This window comes from Cyprinus carpio, chromosome A6 (genome assembly GCF_018340385.1).
Source record: "Cyprinus carpio isolate SPL01 chromosome A6, ASM1834038v1, whole genome shotgun sequence".
Classification (NCBI taxonomy): Eukaryota; Metazoa; Chordata; class Actinopteri; order Cypriniformes; family Cyprinidae; genus Cyprinus; species Cyprinus carpio.
The window spans coordinates 6,943,231-6,968,830 of NC_056577.1; the positions used below are offsets into that span (position 1 = coordinate 6,943,231).

Sequence of the window (25,600 nt, forward strand, 5' to 3'; positions counted from 1 at the left end):
AAATGGACTTTGCTTGCCCATAACTCCATCACAAGATCTTCTTGAAAAGTCCAGGGCCATTCGCCAAGCCAAAGATGAACGCACCTTCCATGTCTTCTACCAGCTGTTGGCTGGTGCTGGAGAACATCTAAGATGTGAGTATTTCTTTTCACATGCTTATAAGCTTTTTAGTCAGAGTTTTTAGCAATGAGATTGGGAGCCGCTGAATAGCCATGTTTCCATCATCCAGTTTTAATTCGCATTTTGAAGTATCGCATCAGAAACGAGTGACAGAAACACCAAATTTTGAGAGAAAAAAAATCCCTTATTTCACAAAGTTTTTTCACTCGCTTGAGGTGGTTTTTGACTTGTGCAAGAAAGGGTTAATGTGAATAGAGATAGAAACGCATTTGTCGAATAAATTCCTCCATGCACATCAAAAAAGTCATGTGACTTTGCGCTATGGGACGGCATAACCTGACTAATCAGTGGACCGATCTTGTTGCACATCAATTGAAATGTTGTTATGGTCATTCTTAAATGCCCGAGCAAAGTCTGTAGACAAAGTATTTCTGTATAATTGCCTCCCAGAACTATCTTACACAACTGCGTTCCCAAACACCAGCAACCACCTGCGAAAGCAATGACTGCATTTATTGTGTTTCGTCTGCTCGCTCTGAGGTGCAAGTAATTTATTATATATGAAAATTATTATATTCAGTGGCTTCTCCTACTTATCTTAGTGATAATTAGTGGCAGTTTATAAGGAAGTGACTATTTGGTTCTATCTGACTCGTTGGATTGAAATGGTGCTTATTCGCAAGTGTCTTAAGTGATATTCCTATTCTATGCATAAGTTAAAATTGCCACTTTGGATGGAAATCCAGCTAATGTGTGAAGGTTCATCAGACTGATTATGGAGAATATGGTGCAGTCTGGTGTCTAGAGAAGATTACAGCTGTGTTACTAATGCTCCTGTTGTTCTGGCAGCTGATTTACTCCTGGAGGGCTTCAATAACTACCGCTTCCTCTCCAACGGTAACATTCCCATTCCTGGCCAACAGGACAAGGACAATTTCCAAGAGACCATGGAAGCCATGCATATTATGAGCTTCTCCCATGATGAAATCTTATGTAGGTGTACATGAAACAAACACACCTCTACTACATTGTATATTTACTGCTGTTTTATGCTTGCATACTAGTAAATCATCATAAAAACACATTGCACACCTTCTTGCCTTCACTGTGGCATTGGAAATGGTCAGTTTACAGTACACGAGTCTCTTGTAGTCTCTCCATTAATGAGTGCCATAATTGCTTACACATACATGATTTTTTTTTTTTTACCGATTATTTATATATAAATTAAACCCAGATTTTTTTTGTTTTGTCACTGCAGCGATGCTCAAGGTGGTATCAGCAGTCCTGCAGTTTGGCAACATCGTGTTCAAGAAGGAGAGAAACACCGACCAGGCCTCTATGCCAGAAAACACAGGTACACATCTGTGTTTTAAAGGTTTCAAAAATGCATAATGCCTTATTTTAGCACAGAGATAATGTTTATTTTTTTCAGTAATGGAAATCTAATGTATTATGTGACGTACTTAAATAACTCTGTAAATCCTTTGGCAGTGCATTAGCATGAAAGTGTGTTCAGTATCCAGACTACCCTCCAATCTAACCCCTGCGCCAGATGTTTTTGTGCAGTTCTCAACTGCTCTGTTTTGACAAATTACCCGTTGGACTTCTCTTGGGCTCCCATGATGACAGTTTGAATGGTTTTTAGATATGTTTCATATTAAAAGAAAATAACAGAATAGTTGTGCTGTTGTGTTAAATCAAACGTGTTTACGCAAGAGCCCCAAAAGTGACCGTTTTAACGTCATGATGCATTCCAGCAAGCTTACTCCACTGGCATTTTGATTCATTTGTTTTTATCATCACCGTTCATGGTAATATATTGAAACTTTCATCTGGTTAAGTCACTCACGATTTGAAGCTGTAAAGTTAGTGGCGCTGGTGGTCCTAAAGGGGAACTCTTGGGGTTTGTTTGGCTGCTAAATGGGATATAAAGGTTTAAAAGTCAGTAAATTGCAATAACGACCCGACTTATTTGAAATACCTTATACTCATGAGCAAAAATGTCCCATAATAACTTCTCTCACCACCATTTAAGCGCATAAGGGAACTTCTAAAATCCTATAAATCGACAAAGAATGTCACCATTTTTGGTTAGCTTGTATTAGAGGACCATTTTGTAAACAAGTGTGTGTTTCTTTTTTTTCCTTTTGGTTTCACAGCTGCTCAAAAGCTTTGCCACCTGCTTGGAATGAATGTCATGGAGTTCACACGTGCCATCCTGTCTCCAAGAATCAAAGTGGGCAGAGACTATGTACAAAAAGCTCAAACTAAAGAACAGGTAATGAGCTATTCAGTTCTCCACTGTATATCTGTCAGATCACCCACCCACTCAGCTATGAAGCTTTTCATTAGGGTTTTACTTTACCTCGTGGTAAAACATCTTGATCGTAGACCATTGCTGTCCTTTTGTTTTTGTCACATTTCCTTTTCACCACTGTGTCCATTTACAGAAATAGGCTGCTAGTCTCCTGTTGTTAAAATGTCATCATAACTGTTCAGATTCTGCAGATGAGGAGTGTTTGGGAAATAATAAGTACTATTGAATTTTCAAAAACTTCTTCTAGAGGGTCCTTTCAGTTTTTGCATACCATTTTTAGGGTTGGGTATCATTTTAATTTGAGCTATTCTGATTGTGCTTATCTATTGCAATTAGGTAATAAAAAAACAAAAAATCATTCAATATTGTGTCCTAATGAATTTACGATTTCTTGGAAATTTGGAACTGGTTCTGAGATGGAATTTTAGAATTCTTGATACCCAACCCTACTTTTGTATCTGTGTAATATATAAGTGTGATCATATATTATGTTGCATATTTTTTCAAAAGTGAAGTTTGTGTCATCTTTTTTCCTTTGTCTGATCCTGTCTCTCTGTTCCTCTGACCAGGCTGACTTTGCAGTGGAAGCACTGGCCAAGGCCACATACGAAAGGCTGTTCCGCTGGCTTGTTCATCGCATTAATAAAGCTCTGGACAGGACCAAGCGCCAGGGAGCTTCCTTCATTGGCATCCTGGACATTGCTGGCTTTGAGATATTCCAGGTGCGGCTTCCTCGGATTTAGTGCTCAGCTGTCTCATAGATAACAAATCATAGATATTAATCACTACACTGCAACGAATCAGAGGTCATATGATGCTAGGTTTTTTTAAAACGCAGGCAATGCAAGAAAATGAAAATGCTGTAGGTGTTGTTTATAAAAGGATATTGTTTGGGACAAGTTTCTATTTGTGTATAGTTTAACATAGATTTTAGGCATATCACATACCACAGTTTTGGTGGGTTGTTCAAAACAATGATTGTACAAAACAGCAGGGTTTCTGTTGAGGGAATAAAAAATAAAATACAACTTTTGATACTTTTAATAACTGGTTGTTAAATTGTGTAAGTGTCATGATTTCAGATAATTAGACATGCTTTTGTGATTACTGAAATGTAATTATACCATTAAAACAGATTGGAGAAAAATTCAAATGGAAAAAAAAAACAACCGAATTTTGGGGGGAAAAATCATGGGGCGCCAATCATTGTGCCTTTAAGAAGGTTTCTTCCTTCAGGTTGTGCAGGAGGATGTTCTTGCTATCTTGGTGCTGGACATTGCTTTGGAAAAGATGAATCTGCTAAATTGAGTTATATAATTATGATATAGTCAGCATGAACTTACAAGGTTTACAGTAAATAGTGTAATTGGATACCCGTTCATAGCTGCGGTATTTAGTTAAGTGATATTGATATTGAAGATACTGATATTGGTTAAATAATCAATTATGCATGTTCTGGGACTAAGTATGTTATGGAAAGGCAGTTTGATCGTATTTTATTGCTCTCTCCATCTCTTGGCAGCTGAACTCTTTTGAGCAGCTCTGCATCAACTACACCAACGAGAAGCTTCAGCAGCTGTTCAACCACACCATGTTCATCCTGGAGCAGGAGGAGTACCAGCGTGAAGGCATCGAATGGAGCTTCATCGACTTCGGCCTCGACCTGCAGCCCTGTATTGACCTCATTGAGAGACCGGTGAGCTCTCACCTCAACTACAATAGTATTTGCCCTTTAATTTTTTGTTCTGGGTTGCTGGAAATATTTTCTACACCAAGCATTTGCAGAATAAAAAGTTTTGATTGCTTTTACGGTGCCATTCCCAGGCAAATCCTCCCGGTGTGTTGGCTCTGTTGGATGAGGAATGCTGGTTTCCAAAAGCCACTGATAAAACCTTTGTGGACAAACTAGTGCAGGAGCAAGGCACTCATGCCAAGTTCCAGAAACCAAGGCAGCTGAAGGACAAAGCCGATTTCTGCATCATTCACTATGCTGGCAGGGTACGTCTGCATTCATATTTATGAAATTGCACATAGCTGTTGGATTCACTTCTTGTACTTCGGTCTTGTGATGTTTGTAATAATTAAGTTACTTTTGTAACTGTTCAAAAGAAACACGGAATACACTGTAACCTTATGTAATTGGATTTAGTCAGGTCATACTGGCTTGCAGTAAAATGTTGTGTTGCTGTCTTTCAAGGGTAGCAGCATCCAGCTGTGGTATGTGCTAACCATAGGCCACATCTGTTTGAGATCAGTGAGCTGTTTGCAGTAGAAACTTGACACTGCATGAAATGAGGAACTTTTGATATTTCTCTCCCTTTTGGCTATGTTTTGGGTTAAAAGCCAGAAAATTAGAGTTTGCTTTGTTTCCTGTTTAAGAAAAAGTAAAATAGTGCATTGATTTATACTTGATCACTTTCAGTAGTTACATAATGCCATGCAAACAGCCAACGACCGCTGAACTGCAGTACCTCTTAAATTAAACGATCCAGATTGAACCAGTCATGGCTTAATTCCATTCTACCCATCTTGAGGTTAATGTACTGTTTATTTCTCTCATTTTACAGGTTGACTATAAGGCAGATGAATGGTTGATGAAAAACATGGACCCTTTAAATGACAATGTAGCCACTCTCCTGCACCAGTCCACGGATAAGTTTGTGGCTGAACTGTGGAAGGATGGTAAGCTGTTTTCTTCTCGAGTGCCTTCCAGATTCCTTGACACATGAACTGTTAAACAGCTCGTTTTTATGGTTCTACCCTCCCGCTCTGAGAAGAAAGCGACTGTTGTTTACAATCTTCAGTTTCACGTCTTGTCTGTCTTGTAAAAAGAGCTTGTCATGCATTTCAGTGGTTTGGCGCAAATATTTTATACTGTTGATATCACAATAGATATATTTGCACTGTAGTTATAAGCAGGGCTGCTTTACATTATTTACAGATTAAAGCAGTGAGGAAATATGAAAGTAATGCAAAAATACAGAGTGGGACGTGTCATATATTTTACTATTTATGTCTGACAGCACTTTTCACTGCATTTCCAGCAAAACTGTATAAATTAAATAACATAATACACATTTTATGTAAAATTATAATATTGTAGCAAAATAATTATTCAGCACACACATTTTATTTTGTATTTACTTCTAAGATCGATCAGCAGTATCTTAAAATGTTAAATTAAAAGTACACATATCCAAAAACAGAAACTAGTGCAAATCGAATGAAGACTTTTGCTGATTCTTACTTGTGTTGCACAGCACTAACCAGTGTGTTTACTACCATTTATGTCTTTTATGTGCTAGCTGTGTTCTACTACTACTTTTTTATTTGGCTTATTTTCTTGTTTATCCCCCCTTTGCCCCTTTTCTCTGTCTCTCGACCATAGAGATTCAGAATATCCAAAGAGCGTCTTTTTATGATGTCTCTAGTCTCCATGAATCGCCAGGTGAAGGTATACGATGCTGTAGGTCTCTGCTTACCAGCACATTGTGTACTTTCAAACACTCCCATGGCTTGTAGACCTGGGCCCTGGTCCCTCTAGCTGGCTAACTTTAGAGTTAGCTGGATCCATTTGGAAGGAAGCTTGACTTGGCTGATTCATTAGGAAGCCCAAACTGACCATGACTGAAGATTGCATGAAAAAGGAATGCATGTGCCAGGTGACTTAATACAGAGTACTGACACTCTGGGTAACTCTAGGTGCGCTTGCTACAAGGATTAGGGCCCTGCTTGTTCTTTGAGTGCCTTTCAGCAATTTTTATAACGTCACACCCCTAAATATTCTCACTGTTATTTCATAGTTTAAAAACTGTAAAAGTGTCAATTCATTATTAAATCTACACCTATGGCATTTTCAGTCCAGCCAGTGTTGGAAAAGGGCCATAGGTGATTCTCAGAACTTGTCAAGAACATGTCTGGGTCATATTTCACCACAAAATCAAATTATGTGATAATTGGGACTTGAACTCAGGTCGACTGAAGCACTACTGTCTTAAGGCTGTCTTAAAGAAATGTAATTTTATATAGTTTTTTATAAAATAAAATGATAATTTTTATATATTTTTAAATTGTTATCTACAGGTAAAATTTTCATTACAGTAAAGTCTGAATGCATTATTATAATGACAATTTTGGGTGAAAAGTTGCTTAACTGTTATAAAATTTGTCCTAAATTGGACTAATATTGGAAAAATATTAAATATTAAATAATGCTTAATATTATTTCCTTTTTTTATTTTTTGATTTCACAGTGAAATATGACCTGACCTGGTTATCATGAGATTCCCTCAAACACAGCTTAGTTTTTCAGCAGACAGAGCGGTATGTGTGGTACGGGGGCTTATGCCCTTGGCTCTTGCGGTCAGACAACTTGTTTGTTTTAAGTGTCAGATGGTGATTTGATAGGCCGTGTGAGGGAGATGGAGTTTGGGTGAGGGGTGGAGGAATTCTGTAGTGTCTCCGGCAGGGAACATGGAACAATACACGTCTTGTTTCACTGGAATCCAAATGACTCGCACAGCCCTGTGCCAGTCAACACTGACAGCTCAGTAAATTCTCCCTGGAGGTAACGGAAGTCACGTCAGGAGTCCCGTTATGAACAGAACATTACTTGGAAGTGGTTTTTAAGAATGACATTTACAGGAATTCTGCGAGATCTAGAATTGCACATCTAGCACCAGTAGATAGACTTTACCAGCCCCCAATTATTTAAAATGAATATGTAAAAAGTTCAGATGCAATAGCCTTTAAATGGCATCTGAAATTTTCTTCTAAAATTAGCATTTTTATCAGGCTCATATGTTTAGGTTCAGTAATTTTACTTGGCAATGTATAGGTCCTTTTCCATGCCATTAAAGTGAAATAAATTAACATAAATGTGACCCTGGACCATAAAACCAGTCTTAAGTCACCGGGGTATATTTGTAGCAATAGCCAAAAAATTGTATGGGTCAAAATTTTCGATATTTCTTTTATGCCAAAAAATCTTTAGGATATTAAGTAAAGATCATATTTTATTAATTTCCTACCTTAAATATATATAAAAATATTTTTTATTAATAATATGCATTGCTAAGAATTCATTTGGACAACTTCAAAGGCAATTTTCTTAGTATTTTGATTTTTTTTTTGCACCCTCAGATTCTAGATTTTCAAATAGTTGTATCTCGGCCAAATATTGTCTGATCCTAATAAACCATACATCAATGGAAAGCTTATTAATTCAGCTTTCAGGTGAAAAAGTGACACTTAAGACTGGTTTTGTGGTCCATGGTCACAAATATAGGAGCCTGATAAAAATGCTCATTTCAGATGAAAATTTCAGATGGCACTTTGAGGCTTTTGCATCTGAACTCTTCATGTAGTTTCTGATTACTTGTGTGTTGAGAGATTAAAGTTTGACTTGTTTTGCCTTATGGCACTGTTATTGGACCCACATTTGTGAAAGTAATTTTTTCTGGCATCTTATTTATTGCTTCGCAGATTTATTCACATTGATTTAATCAGTTGCTGAAAGGAGACATTTTTAGTAACACTACTTAGAGAGAGAGAGAACGTAATGTACATGTCTGTGTCACATTTCACTAAAAAAAAAAAAAAACTCAGTTCTAATTACCCTAATGCATTTATATGTTTTATTTTGAATTTATTTTTGTTGTTGATTCTGGTTAGAATCTCATTTATGTTGTAGAGTAAAAATAACTGCAAAACTATGATTAGCATACTACAACAAATATTTACACAATGTATCAGTACTTAAGAATGTACTTTTTTTGTATTACACTAACAAGAATTCTATTGTTCTGCATTACAGTAATGAGAATTGGGGTGGAAAAATTTACTTGGCGGAAACACCTTAAAATGGAACCTTCTTACATTATTAAAGCAAAACATCTTTTTAAATTCTTTTATAAATAGAATAAAAATAAGAACTTAAAAAGCACTGTTTACTACACTGCCATTGCTAAAATTACATCTCGGCACAACAGAAATCAGGTTTTACTAGAGTTGTAAATATGGGCTGCATGTAAAGATTCATACAGTGTAATCAGTGTAGTCTGATTCACAAGCAGGTGAATCTTAAGGTTCGAGAGGAGTTCAGTAACAAATTACTGGTTTAAATCTGTCTGATGAATCTTTCATTGAAAGAACTTACTGAATCCAAGAGAGCAGTTGCTGAATTAACATCTGGTGAAATATGTCCTGGACATGATCTTGACAGGTTTTGAGGTTCACCCTTCCATTTTCTTTCTTTTGCAGCTTGTGCTTGTTTATAGTTGTAGTCTTATCCTTGGCACTTTTCATCTGTTTCATGTCTCCATTTGCCTAGCACTGGACCTGCTGGTGTAGTAGGGGCCATTGGCTCTTGAATTGGCTGTCTGATCTTGTGGCATTGAGTCAAAATACACTGTACTACTTCCTGAAAGTTATTTTCTATTTTTTGTAGGATGTGACGATTAAAGGCCTGAAAGAATTAAAGGACAGGTTTTTTAAAATGGTCTTTGTAAGAATGCAAAAATACACAGCGTATTTTGACCTTCTGCTTGGTGTTGTTGAATTAGAGCTTTAGTTGTAGATATCCCTCTTCCATCTTCACATGATTTGGCTGTGCTCTGTCACGCTCTCTCTTTTTTTTTTTTTTTGACTGTATCTTTTAATACTTTGATGATCAAACTAACCGGTTGGTATCTTTTTTTTTTTTTTTTTCTCACTCTTCATGGTAGTGGACCGTATTGTTGGTTTGGACCAGGTGGCAGGGATGAATGAGACTGCATTTGGGGCTACATATAAGACCAAGAAGGGCATGTTCCGCACTGTAGGTCAGCTCTATAAAGAGTCCCTCACGAAACTCATGGCCACACTTAGAAACACCAATCCCAACTTTGTGCGCTGTATCATCCCCAATCATGAGAAAAGAGTAAGTGACATTTGCCCCTTCAGTTGTAAGTAAATATGTACTTTAGCTAAATTAAAAAATATATATATGTAGACTACACACCTAATTGTGGTTCTTCTCTGCTAGGCTGGTAAACTGGAGCCCCATCTGGTTCTGGATCAGCTGAAGTGTAATGGAGTTCTAGAAGGGATCCGGATCTGCAGGCAGGGGTTCCCTAACCGTATTGTCTTCCAGGAGTTTAGACAGAGGTGCGTTTCAGAAATCTCATTCAGATGCATATTATATTTTATCAGAGATAAGACTGTTATATCTGTTTTCCTCTCAGATATGAGATCCTCACGCCTAATGCAATCCCCAAAGGTTTTATGGATGGCAAACAGGCTTGTGAGAGAATGGTAAGATTTCTTAAGATGACTAACAGATGAGGTGATTAAATGATTAAGATAAAAGATGATTAAATCAAAATAGTTAAAATAACTAAATGTTTCATAAAAACAAACACTACTATTTAAAAGTTTGCTTTTATTCACCAAAAACACGTTAATTTGATCAAAAGTGTAAGAATTTTTTTCTAACAATGTAAGTCTACTATTTCAAATAAATACAGTTCTTTTGAACTCTATTCATCAAATAATCCTGTAAAAAAAGCCCCGAAAAAAATGCATCACCGTTTCTACAATAATATTAAGCAACACAACTGTTTTCAACATTGATAATGATAATAAAAAAATTCTTACTCCCCAAATAAGCCTATTAGAATAATACCTGAAGAATCATGTGATGCTGAAAAAACATATGGAATAAATTACCTTTTAATATATATTACAATAGAAAAGAAATGTGTTAAATTGTTATAATGTTTCACAATATTGCTGCTTTCACTGTATTTTTTCTATCAAAAAAAAAGCAGCCCTGATAAGCATAAGAGACTTCAAAAATGTTACTGACCCAAACATTTGAATGGTAGAGTAGTTGTTTTAAACATATATTTTTATCATTTTTCAAATAAATTTGACTTGCATTACATTTAAAAAATTTTTTTTCATAATTAAAATTAGTTTATCAAAATGTAACTCTAAAAATAATAGGCTTCATTAATAATAGGCCGAAATAATGCATTTCTCCAAAGAGCTTTATTATAATAATGATTTTTTTTTTCAATATATTTATCATAATTGAAATAAAGAAAAATATACAATTAAAAGTGCACTTTAATGATGTAATTATTTCATGTTTATTCTATAGTTTCATAGAATTTTTACTGATATCCATTATAGAAAAACCAGCATCTGAAGTTTTGCATTTGCTAAATGCTAACTAACAATCTGATCTGTAGATTCGAGCCTTGGAGCTTGACGCAAACCTCTACCGGATCGGGCAGAGTAAGATCTTCTTCCGCACTGGAGTTCTGGCACACCTGGAGGAAGAGAGAGACCTGAAAATAACAGATATCATCATCTACTTTCAGTCGGTCTGTCGAGGATACCTGGCTCGCAAGTGAGTCCAAATGCAGATGGCTGATCTAAATCTGCTCTAAAAGGGGTAGCAGTAATATGCAGCTCTTAATGTTTATACTGTAGCAATAAAATGTTTTCTTATGAGACCTTGTCTGTGAACTGCTGCTGTTCTCTGCTTGTGTTTCTCAGAGCCTTTGCTAAAAAACAGCAGCAGCTAAGCGCTTTGAAAGTCCTCCAGAGAAACTGCGCCGCCTACCTGAAACTACGCCACTGGCAGTGGTGGAGACTCTTCACCAAGGTTGGTCTCAGTTTTTAAAAGAGTCAGTTTACATAACTGTTTAAATGATTTGACCAGGTTTTGTATGCTTATCTAAAAGAAATCAGTGCGTATGCGAGATAAATTGAATCTTAATCAACTCATTTGCAGTATTGTTGCAGATAGTTTTCATTTGAGATGTGCATTACATGTGTGTCTGCAGGTGAAACCCCTCCTCCAGGTGACCCGTCAGGAGGAAGAAATGCAGGCCAAGGATGAGGAGCTCATTAAAGTGAAGGAGAAACAGGTGAAAGTAGAGAACGACCTGGTGGAAATGGAGCGGAAACACCAGCAGGTTAGCACACACTCACCTGCTCTCTCTGTATCCTGAAAATCACAGTGGTATTTAAGTTTTCTTTTAGTTTTTGACCTGATATCCGACAGAATGAACCACGTTAAAGAGATTTATGTTTATGGGCACACTTGAATCATGTTGCTTTCTAAAATCACTGTAATGTGGTCTCTTGTGGCTGTATTCAATGTAGTGGAATCTCCATGATCTTCTGCAGTGTTACGAAATCATAGTGACTCTGTCAACCAAACTGACAAATGTTGTAGAAACAGAGAAAAGATCTGGTTTGATGTTTGTTTCAGCTCTTAGAGGAGAAGAGCATCTTGGCAGAGCAACTGCAGGCCGAGACAGAATTGTTTGCTGAAGCTGAAGAGATGAGGGCTCGCCTGGTGGCTAAAAAACAAGAGCTGGAGGAGATTCTTCATGACCTGGAGTCCCGTGTGGAGGAGGAAGAGGAGAGGAACCAATCTTTGCAGAATGAGAAGAAGAAAATGCAGTCACACATACAGGTGAGGACTTTACTGGGGAAATATAATCCTTGATCTGCTGTAACTAACTTAAAATAGAGTAAATCTGTATCTAAAACTTCTAGGCTGGAATAATGTATTCAGCAAGGCTCACAACGTGTGTGTATGTGTATGTGTGTTTGTCTTCAGGATCTAGAGGAACAACTAGATGAAGAAGAGGCTGCCCGACAGAAGCTTCAGTTGGAGAAGGTGACTGCTGAAGCCAAGATAAAAAAGATGGAGGAAGACATTCTGCTGTTGGAGGACCAGAACTCCAAATTCCTGAAGGTCAGTGCAGATGTCAGACCATCTAATCAAAATGCAGCCCAGGGCCTTTGTGATAAGGATGCTTTGAGAAGAACTTTGCAGGGGGCAAACTGAGCTCTTCCTTTCCTCCCAATCCCTCAGGAGAAAAAACTGCTGGAGGACCGTGTCAGTGAGATGACCTCCCAGCTGACTGAGGAAGAAGAGAAGGCCAAGAACCTTGGGAAAGTCAAAAACAAGCAAGAAATGATGATGGTAGACCTGGAAGGTAAGGACTGTGTTGAATATGGATCTTTTTATTTAAGTGAATGTAAAGCAGTGAGTCTTACGTGTTTATGTGTGTGTTTGATCCTCAGAGCGTCTGAAGAAAGAGGAGAAAACTAGGCAGGAGCTTGAGAAAGCCAAAAGAAAGCTGGATGGTGAGACCACAGACCTACAGGACCAGATAGCTGAGCTGCAGGCCCAGATTGAGGAACTCAAGATCCAACTGGCCAAGAAAGAAGAGGAGCTCCAGGCTGTACTGGCCAGGTGAAGATCTGTTCATTGGGGAACACAGAATAAGAAAAAGGAAAAGTCGGCTACTCTTGCCAGTAAAAATCCACTTGGGGCTGAAATAGTTTGACTGTCGTCTAGCTGACCATGTCTAAACAATAACTTATGGTAGGCTGAGTTATGCTGCTGTCATATAAATTGGTATATTAGTCATGGAAAGTTTTTATTCTTGACCTTTGTGTTTGTTAACATTGTGTAGTCCTTAAATACTTTAGTAAATTGGTATTACATTGATATTGTGACATCACACCATAAGCATATTGACATGCTTACCCACGTTCATATAGAGAGAGAGAGAAGAGGACAGGGGCGTTCACTCTGTATGAAAGCCATACCTTTAAATCGACACTTACCATAGAGTTTCTAATCTGTCAAATTATATAAAATTTTACAGCATACCCGGTTAAAGAAGTCACTGTGTTTTGGAATCTTTGATTAATTTAATTTATTTTATTTTATTTTAAATCTGTTATATTCTCCAAGGTAAACATACAGTGAAAATGTTTTGAAATAAACATTTAAATAATTACTATTTAAAATGTGATTATTTTAAATAGAAAACTTTTATAAAACTGTTTACTGTTACATGTGATCCGTTCACATATTTATATCCATTTATATATCCATTCAGTAATAAGGTGCTTAGCAGGTATATTGTTACTATCTTCACTTGTGAAAAACAATTAACCAGTCATAACAGAGGTTATTTACATATAGAAGTCTGAAAAGTACAGTAGCAAAAATTGTCTGTAATTTTAAACAGGATAATTTAATTCATCAGTAAGAATTTGTAAACAAAAGTATTAACTCCTTTAATTTAGCATGCATCGTTTTGCTCATAATCTTTTCTTATATTTGTTGTTCCACAGAGGCGATGAGGAGGTCGCTCAGAAGAACAACGCACTGAAGCAAGTGCGGGAGCTGCAGGCCCAGCTAGCTGAGCTCCAGGAGGATCTGGAGTCTGAGAAAGCAGCCAGAAACAAAGCTGAGAAACTCAAGAGAGATCTGAGTGAGGAACTGGAGGCTCTGAAGACTGAGCTGGAAGACACACTGGACACCACTGCTGCCCAGCAGGAGCTGAGGTACAAGAGTCTGCATCAGGAGCTAAATCCATGACCACAAAATCTAACAAGTTTTTAAAGGGGTAGTTCACCCAAAAATGAACATTCTGACATTTAATCACCATTCATTTGTTTCAAATCTTTTGAAGAATGTTGGTAAAAAATAGTTGACAGTAGCCATTGACTTGTGTAGTATTTTTTTCCATATCATGGAAATCAGTTAAAGGGGTCATGATGCTTTTTTAAAGTTTATTATTTTGTGTATTTGGAGTAACAGAATATGTTGACATGCTTTAATGATCAAAAAACACATTATTTTTCAAATACTGTACATTATTGTAGGTCCTCTATGCCCCGCCTCTCTCAAACGCTCATTTTCTACAAAGTCCCTTCTTCTGACAAGTGCAGTCTGCTCTTATTAGCCAACTGACCCAGTGCATTGTGATTGGCCGAACACCGCAAGCACTCGTCAGAAATGTAACGCCCCTTTCCATTAAGTTTTACCATCAGTTCAAGCCCGAAAGGGGGACAGAGTCGCGTGACAGACACAGTGATGAAGCTCGTATGTGTTTGCAGTACACAAGCCACGGACGGTTAAGACAGCTGACTCCACTGTAATCTGACCCTGTCTCTCTCTCTCTCTCTCTCTTACACACACACACACACACACACAACACGCAAAACTCCGCATTTGAACAGTCAATAGCAAATACTTAAACTAATAACAAAACATACTTACAGTAGTAATCATACTGATTCAGAAGCACCAGATTGTTGTAGCAAAGTCAGAATTATCTCCTCTCCTAAGTTCACGAAACAGTCGTCCATAAAATGCGTTGCTGTTCTGTTGTAAGTAATCTTAAAGATTCATAAATGCATCTACTTTCGGAAGGCTAAATAAAGTGCTTTTGCTTTCGCCTAGAAACACACAGCATCTCCCTGACATGGCTGCTTCAACACTAACTGCGGTTACTGAAACCACGCCTTCTTTCTTTGCGTGAACATTTGGGTGGCATTACGCAAATATTTCCACATCGTGACATAGAGATGTGGGGGTGTGTTTGAATGAGCTGTTTTAGGGGGGTGTGGCAGAGTCTTAACTTTGATAAAGAATATCTCTTTGGATTTGAGACTTTAGTCTTTGCAACTTTACAGATCTTCTTCATGAACCAAGAGCTTGTAACACTCCAAAGAGAAAGGAAAAATTGAAATCGCATCATATGACCCCTTTAATTAGAATCTGACCCTTTCTTTTTTCTCTGAACCTTTCTTCTCAAATGTTTGTTGCCTAATAATGTGTCTTTTGCTCATAAAGGACCAAACGTGAGCAGGAGGTGGCAGAACTGAAGAAGGCCATCGATGACGAGATAAGAAACCATGAGTCTCAGGTCCAGGAGATGAGACAGAGGCACGGCACATCTCTGGAGGAGATCTCTGAGCAGCTGGAACAGGCCAAGCGAGTAAGCCACAGAGATAAAGTTTAAATGATTCATTACCATAGGGAGGGATTTCAGTTCTTGACTGGAACACTGCCAGTCGTCTGCTGTCAGAATGATGTGTTTGGAATTCATTTCCTCGTTCAGTGATTGAATATGGTATGGTCTCCTGTTGATACAGTTCAAGCAAAATCTGTCTCTCTCATACTGTCTGTCTGTCAACATCAGGTTAAGTCAAATCTGGAGAAAAACAAACAGACTCTGGAGAGTGATAATAAGGAGCTGGCCAATGAGGTGAAGACTTTGCAGCAAGCCAAGTCTGAATCTGAGCACAAGAGAAAGAAACTTGAGGCTCAGCTGCAGGAGTTCATGACCCGCTTCAGTGAGGGAGAGAAGGTTAAAGGAGAGCTTTCAGACCGCTCCCACAAACTACAAGTGAGTGCTGTTACACTTCATATCATAATCATTTCTGTTACAGCCAGTTCCATGAAATACTGTTACACTTCCTCCTCCCTCACACACTACAGATAACTGTTGTTTCATTTGTTTACTGAACGTAAAATCAAAATAAAACCCAAATCACGATTATGGCTTAGTGCGATTATCAAATTGCAATTATTAAAACTATTTGCAATTATTATTAAATAAATTGCAAATCGCAATAATGAAATAAATATTAGTGTATGTAGTATTAAATTATTATATAATAACCCGTTTCATATATTATTTTATAGTCATATTGATATATAATCACAACATTGTGCAGCCCTTCAAACAAGTACAGCAAACATGGAGTTTTTTTTTTTTTATTAAAAGCACAATTTTTATCAGAAAAATCATCTTCTTTTTTTCCTTAATCGCACTGCCCTAGCTATATTTTTTTGGACTCTTAACAGCATTGAAATACAAAGGGTTCTTGTGAAATATCCCCCAACCACAAATTACAATATATATATATATTTTTTTTTTTCATTTGTAGGCGGAACTGGACAATGTTTCTGCTCTGTTGGAAGATGCTGAGAAGAAGGGAATTAAGCTGGCCAAAGATGCCTCCAGCCTAGAGAGTCAGCTTCAGGACACTCAGGTAATGTGTCTCTGCAAACAGGAAGCTCTGGAAGAATGGATGAAGCAGTGACATAGAAGTTCAACATTTAGTAGCTACCAGCAAGGTTGATCCATAGTTTGCTCATGAAGTAATTTCATCAGCAATGAAAGACTGCACAGATTTAACTAAAACAATAGATAAACTTTTCACAGAAAAGGTGTGGGATGTATTTGAGTCAAGCTGGTTTAATATTGTGGCTGTAGGAGCTGCTTCAAGAGGAGACTCGTCAGAAGCTGAACCTGAGCAGCCGTATCCGTCAACTGGATGAGGAGAAGAATAGCCTTCTGGAGCAGCAGGAAGAGGAAGAGGAAGCACGGAGGAACCTGGAGAAACAACTGGCGACACTACAAGCCCAGGTACACCCAATCACTATATTTTTAAATGAAGGAACGTCTAGTACGTAATAATGTGTTTTACTTGCCTCACAGAAGTCTGTCATGTTTGAGGACAAAAAGTGGGTTTTGTAAAAATTTAATTTTCAGACTTCGGTTCAGAAAGGAAGTCAGATGTACTGTTTACTATTTAAACTTTTAAAAATAAAGGCACTACTCTTTAACCCTTTTTTGAATAGCTGGTGGAGACCAAGAAGAAGCTGGAGGATGATGTGGGAGCCCTTGAAGGCCTGGAGGAGGTTAAGAGGAAGCTGCAGAAGGACATGGAGGGGACCAGTCAGAAGCTGGAGGAAAAGGCCATCGCTTACGACAAACTGGAGAAAACAAAGAACAGACTGCAGCAGGAGCTTGATGACCTTATGGTGGACCTGGACCACCAGAGACAGATCGTCTCAAACCTGGAGAAGAAACAGAAGAAGTTTGACCAAGTATGAATTGTTTTGGTTAAACAACATTTCACCCAAAAATGAAATTTGTGTCATCATTTACTCACCCTCATGTCATTCCAAAACCATAGGACGTTTGCTCCTGTTCAAAACATAAATCAAGATATTTTTATTGAAATCTGAGATATTTCTGTCTTTCTCTTTAAAATCTATTTCATCAAAACTTGACACTTTATTCAGAGTTTTAACACTTAATTAGTTTTCTGAAAAGACACATTTGCTCTATATGATGAACAGATTTAATTTAGGTTATTATTCACTAAGAAACTGTGATCAATGCACATATTTAGTTCATCAAATATGGGAAACTGGAGCTCAGGCATGCTTGCTTGATGTGCGAGAACCAACTTTTATGATGTCTTTGTGAACTTTTGAAAAGTCAAAGTTTTATTTTATTTATTTTATTGTACTTTGAATGGATAGACAGAAATCTCTCAGGATTCATTTAAAATGTCTTAATTTGTGTTTAGATGAGAATATATTTAATCTCTCTCTCTCTCTCATATATATATATATATATATATATTCATACACTTTAATATATATATATATATATATATTTAAATTATCTTTAAATTCTACAGAAAAATGTCATCATTTAAATTGATCATTTAAATTCATAATTTTGTTGATGTGTATGTCAGATGCTGGCAGAGGAGAAGACCATCTCTGCACGTTACGCTGAGGAGAGGGACCGTGCAGAGGCCGAGGCGAGAGAGAAGGATACCAAAGCTCTGTCTATGGCCCGAGCCCTGGATGAAGCTCTGGAGGCTAAAGAGGAATTTGAGAGACTCAACAAGCAGCTCAGAGCTGAGATGGAGGATCTGATGAGCTCCAAGGATGACGTAGGCAAGAATGTAAGTCACTATGTTACTGGACATTTGTACTATGTTTAAATTCATCATCATGATGTTTAAAGAACGGGTGTTTTGTAAACAGCAGATTTTGTTGTCTGTTTTTGTTTTGAGACCTCATAATGTGCTGACACTCCCTACAGCATGTGATAACTAAGTGTAATGCAACAAGTTTCAGGTGTCAAATAATTTGCCTGTCACCACTGACAGCAGAATACTTAGCAAAGCGACAAAATCAGCCAGTCAGAACATATGAATGTATAATATGCAGTATTTGGAGTAAGATTTTGGATCTACTCAGAGTGCCATGGCAAACAGAAGCAAAAAATCTAATAAGATGCTAATTTGGTCACAAAACTGGAATATTTTAAAATTATGATTTCCAGGTCTAGAAATGTCATGAAAATGTAATGTTAAAAGTCATCTGGAATGTACGAAAATTGAACTCTTCCTCTGCAATCTCTATAAAATAATTATTGAAATGTGGAGTAATTATGAATGACTAGAGAAGTCCTGGATCCTAGATTTATCATTTAGAGCTCGATCACATTGTGACTAGTTCTGACACTGTCTCACTGTATTTTTTATGTGCTATAATCTGTAGGTGCATGAGCTGGAGAAGTCCAAGCGCACTCTGGAGCAGCAGGTGGAGGAGATGCGCACTCAGCTAGAGGAGCTGGAGGATGAGCTACAGGCCACAGAGGATGCCAAGCTGCGTCTGGAGGTCAACATGCAGGCCATGAAGGCCCAGTTTGACCGAGACCTGCAGGCCAGAGATGAGCAGAATGAGGAGAAGAAGAGGGCACTGGTCAAACAGGTGGGTGAAATTTATCATTTTTGAGGATTACAAGCCATTTTGGTGTGTATATATAGTGTGTATATATATATATATATATATATATATATATATATATATATATATATATATATATATATATATATTATATATATTTTTTTTTTAAAGTAGTGCTTTTTAGATCATGTGACCATGAAAAGTTTTTATTATTATTATTTACCATTTTATTTATTATTTATTAATTTATTATTAACCATTTTATTGCCATTTTATATGGATTATCTCTTGAGGCAGCATTGTGCAATAAAGGGTTAATACCTTAAGAATCAACAAGCAACAAATTTGTGACAGTCTGCAATAGTTTTTACTATTGATATCGATAAAGTTTTTTGATCCATGATTCCTGTTCCTTCAGGTGCGTGAGATGGAGGCGGAGCTTGAAGATGAAAGGAAGCAGAGAGCTCTTGCTGTAGCTGCCAAGAAGAAACTGGAGATGGACCTTAAAGATGTGGAAGCTCAGATCGAGGCTGCAAACAAGGCCCGTGATGAAGCCATTAAACAGCTACGCAAACTCCAGGTAGAGTCTTTTCTAGAATGCTGCTGTTCATGCACAAATGTGATGACACAGTAATGATGTTGCAAGAAATGACACATTTACTGTTAGCATAATCTGTTGATCCTCACAAGCTCCTCACACAAAAAGAGTCTTTTAGTAGTGACACAGATGTCTACATCATTGACTGCATTACTGTGACTTAATATTTTGGGTCACAGTCAGTGCAGAGACATGAGAAAATGTGAGAAGAACAGATGACAGCATCTCTTTGTTTTCATCCAGGCCCAGATGAAGGACTACCAGAGGGAGCTGGAGGAGGCGCGTGCTTCTCGTGATGAGATCTTCGCTCAGTCTAAGGAGAACGAGAAGAAGCTCAAGAGTCTAGAGGCTGAGATTCTGCAGTTGCAAGAGGTGAGCCAACACTACAAAGCCTGAAATACACGTTTTTCCACACAGTTTTTAATCGGATTAGTTAAACTGGCGAGTCTTTGGTTATGGTTTGGTTGTGATTGGTTTTAGGACCTGGCATCTTCAGAGAGAGCCCGACGCCATGCTGAACAGGAAAGAGACGAGCTGGCAGATGAGATTTCCAACAGTGCCTCTGGAAAGTGAGTCATTGTGCTGCAAACCTCTTGAAGTCAGCGACCGACTTGACTTGAGTATTGTGATGTATTTACAAGTCAAACAGATTATTGAATCAGAACCAATAGAGGACAAAATGTTGCAGTGCTAATTATAAGTGATTTATCCATTTCCAAATGACAACAATCCAATCAATTTAAAATGAACAAAATTTAAAATGAACAAAATAAAACAAAAGTTCACATTTGAGAAGCAGTTTCACTCAGATATACATCACAATTTCAATTTCCAAACGTCACAATTTCCATTTCATGCTGACATATTCAGCTATTTGCTCCTGTTCATAGTTTGTTCAAAAACAAGCTTTATACTTAATGTTTCTTTTCCTACAGGGCAGCCCTCTTGGATGAGAAGAGGAGGCTGGAGGCTCGCATCGCCCAGCTGGAGGAAGAGCTAGAGGAGGAACAGAGCAACATGGAGCTCCTGAACGACCGCTTCCGCAAGACCACCATGCAGGTGCGGTGTTGAGGAAGCTACAAACTAACTTGTCATCATGGCCTGTTCTCAAAGCTCTGTTTGCTTGTGATCTTTGCAAGATGTGTAATTGTTATCTACTCAAGTATTCTCTGCTACATTGTACACATCACGTTTTTAGTAGCAGCTGTTGTGTCTGTATTTCAGGTGGATAGCCTGAACACAGAGCTGGCGGGAGAGCGCAGTGCCGCCCAGAAGAGCGAGAACGCCCGTCAGCAGCTTGAGCGGCAAAACAAAGATTTGAAGACCAAACTGCAGGAACTTGAGGGATCTGTCAAATCAAAGTTTAAGGCCTCTATCGCCGCCCTGGAGGCTAAGATTATCCAGCTAGAGGAGCAGCTTGAACAGGAAGCAAAGTATGCAACAGTGAAGAGAAACCATTTAACCCCTCATGAATCTAAACCATTGGCACTAACTTGTCTTTTGGCAATGATCTGTGCGCTCAACAGGGAGAGAGCTGCAGCCAATAAGATTGTTCGCCGCACAGAGAAGAAACTCAAGGAGGTGTTCATGCAAGTGGAGGATGAGCGGCGCCATGCAGACCAGTACAAAGAGCAGGTGAATGAAGCCCAAATCCTGATCTTTGTCCTCAATGTGTACTAGGTCCCCACCTGCTTATGCTGAATAAATGCAGAATAACTTAAACAGAGTTTCCACTTCCCAAGCTTCAGACAACATTTTCTTTGAAACATCTGATGTGTATAAAATGGCAAACTCTAAAGTTCCCCACTTAATGTTGTTTGCTGGTTTTACAGCATTTCCATGAGTTTTTTCCAAAACTTTGCTACCAAGGTACTGGACTGCTTTTGTGGATAAACATGTCACAAGGCAGCATTTATTTAATCAAAAATACAGTAAAAACAAAAATATTGTGAAATACTGTTGCAGTTTTAACAGTACTCAGCATTTTTGTCTTTCTTTAGATGGAGAAGGCAAACTCCCGCATGAAGCAGTTGAAGAGGCAGCTGGAGGAAGCTGAGGAAGAGGCGACTCGAGCGAATGCCTCCCGCAGGAAGCTGCAGAGAGAGCTGGATGATGCCACCGAAGCTAGTGAGGGTCTGAGCCGAGAGGTCAACACTCTCAAAAACCGCCTCAGGTACAGAGGCTGTCCCAGTACAATCACATATTGATACTGACATATTGCAATACTTCAGATCCTTGTATCAGTATGTCTGTTTATTTGTACATTCATGTCATGTTCTACTGTTTAATAATGATGCAGAAAGTGGTCAGACCAGTTGAGCAGCATAACGGTGCTGATGTTCACTGCCATTTCAGACATTGGTGGACCAGAACTAACTGTGTCAGTGTTGTTATTGTTAACAAAACCTAAAGCTTTTAAAAATCATTTTCAGAAATTGAAATAAGGCTGAAATTAAAATATAAATAATAGATGGAAAAACGTTCACTTAATATATATATATATATATATATATATATATTTTACATTTCTAGTTTTCATTTAAGTACTAAAATGAAATATAAAAGTGAATTAATGCTGAACAGAAATATTTTTAAAAACCTAATATAAATGACAAGCACATAACAAAATTACTAAAAGTAATGCGTTATAAAACTATAAAAAAAAATTATAAAAGTGACAAATGCACATTAAAATTACTAAACCAAAATAAAATAAATGCTAAATAGAAATATTTTTTAAAAATGAACAAAAATGACTAAAGCACATAAAATTAATAAACTGGAATTAAAAAATAGTGCTTAATAGAAGTATTTAAAAAAAAAAAAAATGATGAACTATAACAAAATTACTAAAATTAAATTGAAAGCTAAAAATTTAAGAATAAAGATTATTCAAAATATTAACAATATAATAGTATGTGAATTATGGAGTGCTGGCTAATGTGCTCTAATGCCTTGTTCACTCTGTCCTGCAGGCGAGGAGGTCCTGTTAGCTTCTCCTCGAGCCGTTCTGGCCGCAGGCAGCTGCAGATGGAAGGGGAATTTTCTGATGATGACGCAGACAGCAAGGCCAGCGACCTGAACGAGAACCCACCGGCTCAAGCGGAGTAGAGCACAGCGCCCTCCGGTGCTCAGCCAGCCCCACTGCTTCCTCCATTCCACCACCTCATTCTTCTCCTTTAGCTATGTGGGGTCCGCGGTACAGAAAGAGCACCAGTGAGCAATGTAAACACACAAGTACACTAACACTTCCACATGCACACACACACACACACGTTCAGACATAAGCTCCCTCAGACCTCCATTTCTATCCCCTCCCTACCAAGGGAGCATCGACTCTGCCTTACTCTAAACACAGGATGCTTCAAGAGCGAGCGTACACATGCCAATTAGTGTTTCCTGCAACTGTAGCTTACAAAATACCACACTCACGACAGAACACTATAGAAGTGCATTTCAAATGTCATACTTTGTGTACATGAATATGCTCATTCATAAGAGCGCGCAATGAAAGTGTTCACTCCAATCTAGTTTAATGATGTAAAACCATCAGCTAGCTAAGCAAACGCGACGGATTGGATCTTAGTTGTACAGTACAGTTCTCCAAATAAACACGGTCTGCAGATAGAGATGCATGTGCTGCTCGTTCGCTACAAGCCAACACTAAAAGAAAAAAGTCCTGTGGCACTGGTCCGGATCTGAAACGGACCAGAAAAGAAAAGGAAAAACTGTGAAAAAGCTTCTCGCTTCTGCATCTCATTACCATTTAAACACATTAAATAGTAAAAACATGAGAAATCTGGCGGGTGACAGCGTTTATCTTCATTTAACTCAAGGCTTGTTTGATCTTATTTGGGAGATTTTGCTGACGGAGGCAGTTTGCGTTTTAGGAATTTGGATTTAATTGCGAATCGCTTTTAACTGCACAAAGCCATAATGGCCACTTCAACTGGAAATATGAAGTATTCTGGATGCAAATGCACGTCAGTTGAAGCATACATGACTTTACACATGTAATCTCTTTAGGTTTTTTCCCCCCGTATATGTGACAGTATGATGGTACTTCTCAAATCCAGCTGCTCTATTAGATTCACTACAAGTGATGCAGCCACCAAAGCAAGTTGATTGGAACTGGTCCAGACGTCGATGAGAGATTTCTACATCAGCGCTGAAAGCAACTGGAAATATGGAAAACGTTAACTCACAGGCACTTGAATGAATTTTCGTAACTCAAGACTGGAGTTATAGCTGTGGACAGGATACTTTGAACACTAGTAGTATTAAGAGATGAACGGAAAGCGTACTAACCTGTTCCACTGTTAGCATTTAATGACGCGTTTCTTAAAGTGCCTTAGACACTAATTAGAAAACATCCAAGAAAGTATGTCACATATCAGTAATGAAGAAACACTAATATGAAGGCAAAACTGGCTGAAGGCAGTTGAAATAAAATGCTATGTAACCCTTTTTTTGTTCTTTTGTATTTTATTCCGCTATGAATCATATCCAGTATATAGGTCTCATATCCCTTGTATTCTTATGAAGATCTGAGGGAAATCAGTGTTAATGTTGGTTTGAAATAAAAAGCCTCTGGCAGCGAGAAAGTGTGATTTCATTTGGTTTAAAGCTTTATCATCCACGATCTAGTTACTTTTATTGCAGTTATCATTATTATTGCTATATTATCACTTCTATGATTGGACTGGCTGTTGACAACCAGGCGTTCAACTGCAAATGTCTCTCCTCTTGTTTTTCTCTTGTATACTGTAACTATTTCTAGATGACAGTGAGTTTTGTAAAGGAAAAAATAAAACATTCATTGTAGAAGCATGCTTTTTTCTGTTTTTGAAGTTGCTCTTCATTTCTTGATGAAATAAAAAAGAATGACGAGTGTGTATTATGGTTTAATATGTTAAATAGTGATTGACTAATATGAGATATCTGAATGCTTTGTATACACATATGAATTTATATATAAATTATATATCTGTCTATCTCTCTGTGGATAGATAGAAAGACGTATACATATTGCACAGTTTAATATACACTCACCTAAAGGATTATTAGGAACACCATACTAATACTGTGTTTGACCCCCTTTCGCCTTCAGAACTGCCTTAATTCTACGTGGCATTGATTCAACAAGGTGCTGAAAGCATTCTTTAGAAATGTTGGCCCATATTGATAGGATAGCACCTTGCAGTTGATGGAGATTTGTGGGATGCACATCCAGGGCACGAAGCTCCCGTTCCACCACATCCCAAAGATGCTCTATTGGGTTGAGATCTGGTGACTGTGGGGGCCATTTTAGTACAGTGAACTCATTGTCATGTTCAAGAAACCAATTTGAAATGATTCGAGCTTTGTGACATGGTGCATTATCCTGCTGGAAGTAGCCATCAGAGGATGGGTACATGGTGGTCATAAAGGGATGGACATGGTCAGAAACAATGCTCAGGTAGGCCGTGGCATTTAAACGATGCCCAATTGGCACTAAGGGGCCTAAAGTGTGCCAAGAAAACATCCCCCACACCATTACATCACCACCAGCACCACCAGCCTGCACAGTGGTAACAAGGAATGATGGATCCATGTTCTCATTCTGTTTACGCCAAATTCTGACTCTACCATCTGAATGTCTCAACAGAAATCGAGACTCACCAGACCAGGCAACATTTTTCCAGTCTTCAACTGTCCAATTTTGGTGAGCTCGTACAAATTGTAGCCTCTTTTTCCTATTTGTAGTGGAGATGAGTGGTACCCGGTGGGGTCTTCTGCTCTTGTAGCCCATCCGCCTCAAGTTTGTGCATGTTGTGGCTTCACAAATGCTTTGCTGCATACCTCGGTTGTAACGAGGTGATTATTTCAGTCAAAGTTGCTCTTCTATCAGCTTGAATCAGTCGGCCCATTCTCCTCTGACCTCTAGCATCAACAAGGCATTTTCACCCACAGGACTGTTGCATACTGGATGTTCTTCCCTTTTCACACCATTCTTTGTAAACCCTAGAAATGGTTGTGCGTGAAAATCCCAGTAATTGAGCAGATTGTGAAATACTCAGACCGGCCCGTCTGGCACCAACAACCATGCCACACTCAAAATTGCTTAAATCACCTTTCTTTCCCATTCTGACATTCAGTTTGGAGTTCAGGAGATTGTCTTGACCAGGACCACACCCCTAAATGCATTGAA

General features: G+C 38.1%; 1 protein-coding gene across 6 annotated transcripts in view; it reads left to right on the top strand.

Moving 5' to 3' along the window:
* The window catches only part of LOC109062335 (myosin-10-like), a 63,574-nt gene extending 39,334 nt beyond the window's left edge, over positions 1–24,240 (top strand). For 3 of the 6 annotated variants that reach the window (XM_042757723.1, XM_042757724.1, XM_042757725.1), the window contains 35 exons: positions 36–134; positions 970–1,113; positions 1,382–1,477; positions 2,283–2,401; positions 3,010–3,162; positions 3,963–4,136; positions 4,265–4,438; positions 5,008–5,122; positions 5,829–5,894; positions 9,166–9,359; positions 9,465–9,586; positions 9,664–9,733; positions 10,675–10,835; positions 10,985–11,093; positions 11,275–11,406; positions 11,706–11,912; positions 12,060–12,197; positions 12,318–12,441; positions 12,530–12,701; positions 13,595–13,807; positions 15,102–15,246; positions 15,451–15,657; positions 16,202–16,306; positions 16,531–16,683; positions 16,899–17,147; positions 17,810–18,022; positions 18,624–18,836; positions 19,231–19,392; positions 19,654–19,782; positions 19,891–19,979; positions 20,346–20,469; positions 20,635–20,843; positions 20,937–21,045; positions 21,411–21,583; positions 22,386–24,240. In XM_042757723.1, coding sequence (XP_042613657.1) covers positions 36–134; positions 970–1,113; positions 1,382–1,477; positions 2,283–2,401; positions 3,010–3,162; positions 3,963–4,136; positions 4,265–4,438; positions 5,008–5,122; positions 5,829–5,894; positions 9,166–9,359; positions 9,465–9,586; positions 9,664–9,733; positions 10,675–10,835; positions 10,985–11,093; positions 11,275–11,406; positions 11,706–11,912; positions 12,060–12,197; positions 12,318–12,441; positions 12,530–12,701; positions 13,595–13,807; positions 15,102–15,246; positions 15,451–15,657; positions 16,202–16,306; positions 16,531–16,683; positions 16,899–17,147; positions 17,810–18,022; positions 18,624–18,836; positions 19,231–19,392; positions 19,654–19,782; positions 19,891–19,979; positions 20,346–20,469; positions 20,635–20,843; positions 20,937–21,045; positions 21,411–21,583; positions 22,386–22,521 — 5,198 coding nt within the window. In that variant the 3' untranslated portion in view covers positions 22,522–24,240. The remainder of the gene's footprint in view (positions 1–35; positions 135–969; positions 1,114–1,381; positions 1,478–2,282; positions 2,402–3,009; positions 3,163–3,962; positions 4,137–4,264; positions 4,439–5,007; positions 5,123–5,828; positions 5,895–9,165; positions 9,360–9,464; positions 9,587–9,663; positions 9,734–10,674; positions 10,836–10,984; positions 11,094–11,274; positions 11,407–11,705; positions 11,913–12,059; positions 12,198–12,317; positions 12,442–12,529; positions 12,702–13,594; positions 13,808–15,101; positions 15,247–15,450; positions 15,658–16,201; positions 16,307–16,530; positions 16,684–16,898; positions 17,148–17,809; positions 18,023–18,623; positions 18,837–19,230; positions 19,393–19,653; positions 19,783–19,890; positions 19,980–20,345; positions 20,470–20,634; positions 20,844–20,936; positions 21,046–21,410; positions 21,584–22,385) is intronic. The other 3 variants (XM_042757726.1, XM_042757728.1, XM_042757727.1) reach the window with 1 other exon arrangement.
* The last annotated feature ends 1,360 nt before the right edge of the window (positions 24,241–25,600 follow it).